The sequence below is a fragment of the Sinohyriopsis cumingii genome, chromosome 9 (genome assembly GCF_028554795.1).
Source record: "Sinohyriopsis cumingii isolate HCF-2022 chromosome 9, ASM2855479v2, whole genome shotgun sequence".
In the NCBI taxonomy this organism is placed as follows: Eukaryota; Metazoa; Mollusca; class Bivalvia; order Unionida; family Unionidae; genus Sinohyriopsis; species Sinohyriopsis cumingii.
The window spans coordinates 12,091,177-12,095,881 of record NC_142969.1 but is presented as its reverse complement, the minus strand read 5'-3'; the positions used below and the strand labels follow the sequence as shown (position 1 = coordinate 12,095,881).

Sequence of the window (4,705 nt, the reverse complement as noted above, 5' to 3'; positions counted from 1 at the left end):
GGAACCAGTCTAATAAGCGCGGTGAATCAGAGCAAAGCAATTTCGCAGTCATGACGAAGAGGTGTGCCAGTAGATGAGGTGTCTCAATCAATAAACGCGTGACATAATTGTCAGCGAGGACGTATGGCCCAGATCTCATTAAGTCACGCTTGTAGGAAACTATAAATAGACATATCCGGCCTAAATACAGCCAAAACTTGTAAAGGAAACAACATTCACGCTGAAGGGAGTAGCACTTTCCATTGTACGGTGACTACAAGTTTCATTACTGAAGTCTACGCACTGTTGTTTACTTCTAAAAATATTGAGATGGCAACAAAGGAAGATGATCAAGAAGATATTCTGGAGGTTGATTCTGATATAAACTGTTCAATCTGTCTGCAAGAATTCAAAAGTCCTCGGATATTGCCGTGTATGCACACGTTTTGCCAACACTGCCTGAGCAATTATATTGTCAGTTTAAACCTTGAAAAAGAAAAACGAACACATTTTCCATGTCGTATCTGTAGACAAGAAGCAAAACCACCTTTCCCGGAAAAATCGACCACAGAATGGGCAGCTATGTTCCAACAAAGTCATATTCTCATCTCCATGTTATCACAAGAGAAATCGAAAGTGGAATGCCAGTGCAATGTATGCAAGCTTGAGGGGAGATCGGAACCAATAACACATTTCTGCCTCACGTGCAAGGAAGGCTTCTGCGGCCAGTGCACATCATATCACAGGAGCTTTAATGCGATGAAGGATCATACGCTCGTATCAACTGAAGAAATGATGAAAAATACCCAAGAGATAACGAAGATCGCTGATGCTTTTCTGTGCACAAGACATAAAGGAGAGGAGATAAAGTATTACTGCGAAGACCATGAAGATGAATGTTGTGTGAGGTGTTTGCGTCAGAAACACAGAACATGTTATAGGGTGCGAGACCTAAAAGCCGAGGCAGCAGAGATGCTCTCAGCGAGATCTCGTGAACACTGTATCGACGAGTTGAAGACGTTAGAGACTCATTTGCATAAAATGGCACTGGCGGATCAGACAAATGTTTCCAAAATACATTCCCAAGGGCATGAACTCAAACAACAAATCCACAGTCTGCGAGTTCATATCAATAGTTTACTGGATAAACTAGAAGAGATTGTTATTATGGTTTATAAAGAAGAAGCCACAAAGAAAACATATAGCAGTCACAAGTGTCTCTCACTGGCGGCCGCCATCAGAAGTTCCTATAAAATGCTAGAGATGGTTAGCCTACATGGTTCAGACACACAACATCTTCTTGCTCTGATGAGATCAGAGGGGCAGTTGGAGAACTACACAGAGCAAGTGGATGGCAAGTTTGAAGAGGTGGAGTTAGTCGATCTAAGCATGGAACTTCATCCATGTCTGAAAGGACTGTTTTCTCTGAATGCAGACGATGCAGCAAAAGTAAAGATCGTAAAAACGAAGGAAGCGATACCAGTAAAGGGAACATTGAGAAAGAAGCGACTCAAGCCTCTCAAGGAATGCCATATAGAGGAGACTGGTGAAGTTCCAGCTAAATGTCCTTCAGGCGGAAAAGTTCCTTGTTACAGCGGGGCAGCGTTTCTCCCTGCAGATAAGTTAATACTGGTTGACAGGAACAACCACAGATGCTGCCTGTACGATAGTAACTTCCAACATATTTCACACTATATATTCCAGTTAACAGAGAATTCCCGTTTGTGGGATGTAAGCATGGTTAATGACAAAGAAGTGGTGGTGTCAATGCCAGATCAAAATAAGCTTCTGTTCCTTGAGGTGGAGAAAGAGATCAGACCAACCAGGACCATAACCATACGGTTCCCTTGTTATGGTATAGCCACGCTTAACAAGGATCGGATCATCGTGTCGGGGGGAACTGATACGGGGAAATACTACTGGAGTATCATCAGCAGGTCCGGAGAGGAGCTGTCCTACCATGAACTGGTAGGAAAGGGAGGACAGGAAACATATCTTGCTGTGAATAATTCGAAAAATCGTATCTATATGTCATGCTTTTACATCGATGCCCTGTTCTGTTTCGATCTCGAGGGAAAGCCAGTTTTCACTTATAAGGCAAACGGTCTGCTTGGTCCAAGAGGTGTTGGGTTAGATGCAGAAGGTAATATATACTTGGTCAGTATTAACTCGAGTGTGCATCAGCTGTCACAGGATGGTTCTGTCCTTAAGGTCTACAAGTCTGCTACCTCCAAGAATCCTTGGAAAATATGTTTTTCTCACAGCATTGACAAATTCTTCGTTACAAATGTAGAACCAGAGAAAAGTGTATGCTTATATAAATTGAGATGAATGAAAATATTGACTTTCAAAATGGCGTGCAAAAGTTTTGATGATAGTTTTGATTCTGTGTTCTGGAGTCTTTGTATTGTTTAGTTTTAGCATCTTGATTGCTTTATGCGCTCTTCATTCTTATCATTCACATAACGAAGGATGTTTTCTTTGATGATCTATAATTAAGACGTATGTATGTATGTATGTATGTATTATGTATATTTGAATTTATTATATCTGATTTAATATAAATTTATTTCGTTTTAATTGTCAGTTTTATAAAAAAAAATATATTTTTATTACATGCTATTGTAATATAAATTTATTCACTAGAGAGGATACTTTTTTTTTTCAGAAAATAATTTGACCTTGACTTTTAGTATATAAACACCAGGTGTTGATCTAAATCCTGACCTTGTTTCAAAATTAGTAGCGACCACGCCAACAAGTTCTATTTTTATTTTAAAATGATTGGCTGCTGTCGAGGTCATGATGGGACCACGTGTTTAAGATGTAAACAGTTTTTTTTTATAATTTTTTATTTCTTAAAGTAAAATAATTGGATTTTGTCAGGGCCACACTGGGTGTACATGATCTTTAACAAGTACCTCATTTCTACGTTCTTCTAGAACATGATCACGTGACCCCCTTTTTACGTTTTAGAGTACGATATAACCTTTGTTTTGGAGAGAGATTTTCAGTAGAAGTTGGGTTGTGACACTGGAAGTTGTATGTTGTGCTGTTTGGAGTTATGGATTAATTCTTTTTTATTGGAAAAAACATGTGTTCATGTGAGATTCTTAATCAAAGACAGTTCTTATAAGAAATTTATTTAGATTTCCAAAATCGGAGTGATAATTCTTGTTTCTACAAGGAACTGTAGACTTCAGTACTACATATTAAAGCATACGTCATCGTCTTCCATCTCGGATTCTTCGTCGGGAATCGGACTTGAAATCAGGGGAACATTTTGTAATTAGGACTTAAATTTTATTCTTGGATTATTCTTGGATTATTTTTGGATTTGATTCTATAAAACCGTAAGTTCATATTTTTTCATTTTTACAGAATTTTTCCAGGGAAATAAATTATTGTATTTTTTCAAAGCTTGTTGTTTTCACTCTTTCTTGTGTTACTGTTTATTCGAGCCTAAACACGTGACATAACAGTATGTATGTATGTATGTATGTACGCACGCACGTACGTACGTATGTATGTATGTATGTATGTATGTATGTATGTTCTTATCTTACGTGAATATTTAGAATATTTCACATTTGTTATTGGATATACGTTCATGATGCCGTGGCCTGCCTGTATAAATGCCTTGGACCGTTTTACACCTTAACTCTTGAGAATCGGCATGTCTTTAGGACTGTAATGAACACAGAAAGTAGGTCACTGAGACCAGTTTACCATGCTTTAATGAATTTGTATTTGCCCATTTTTTGTTATCCCATCCATATTGTTAACCCTACTATATGCAGACGTGTCACTCTTTGTATGCAGAGTTATCTAAACAAGACCAGTTCAGCCACTCCAAAATTAGGTAAATACGACTTCTTATTTCTACGCTCGAAAGCCGTTTGGTGCATATTTTGTATCATGTTAACAAAATGGACCTCGACAAATGTAACGCTTCCTTTGAATATCTTTATGTCCATTCATTATATAATTGATATATTATGGGATCCTATAAAAACTAAATTCTTCATAGAGTTAAGTAGATTGATCTTAGAGTTACTATAAAACCATATAAGAAAACTGACAATGGCGGCATGCATGCTTGCTAACCATACAATATAGGTCATAGTGATCTAGATAGTGATCTACCTCTCACTGATGGCTGTAGTATTTACTCCTCGTGAAACATCCAGATACCAGGTCATAAGATTCTACAAGAATAAATTAATTTTTATCATTGTATAGTGTAGTCATTTGCAAAGACACGGAGGCTATCTAAACCAGGATAATAGGAGGCAGTCAAATGTAGCTGGTGGCCTACATAAAGGAAAAAACTAGACCAAAGTCTTATATTTCGTACATTTTGCCTTGAACCCATTATTAGGATACCAAGAAAGTGGTTTGAGATTTAAATTCAAGGTTCAATAATTAATAAAGTTTTAAAAACTTAATTACTAGTTTCGCATATATTATTACTATTATTATTTGTATTATTATTACTATTATTATTATTATTATTATTAGTCGTCGTAGTAGTAGTAATAGTAGTAGTAGTACCAAAATACATGGAGAGTTGTGTTACTGTCTTTGTCATAAAATGCTGCCTTTTTAGGAACTACCGTTAACATTGGACTAATTAGAATCCATTTTATTTCTAAACGGCATATACAGAAAAGCAGTTCATGTTTATTTTCTCAAAGTTTTATTAAAAATCCACTTCTCCTTGCCA

General features: G+C 36.9%; 1 protein-coding gene across 1 annotated transcript; it reads left to right on the top strand.

Annotated features, from left to right (window-relative positions):
* Positions 1 to 4,427, top strand: LOC149791271 (uncharacterized). The gene has a single exon (XM_089969779.1). The coding sequence runs from the start codon at positions 310 to 312 to the stop codon at positions 2,308 to 2,310; it is 2,001 nt and encodes a 666-aa protein (XP_089825905.1). The 5' UTR covers positions 1 to 309; the 3' UTR covers positions 2,311 to 4,427.
* The last annotated feature ends 278 nt before the right edge of the window (positions 4,428 to 4,705 follow it).

Coding starts and splice junctions, on each gene's coding strand:
- LOC149791271 (XM_089969779.1), top strand. CDS start 310: ATGGCAACAAAGGAAGATGATCAAGAAGATATTCTGGAGGTTGATTCT.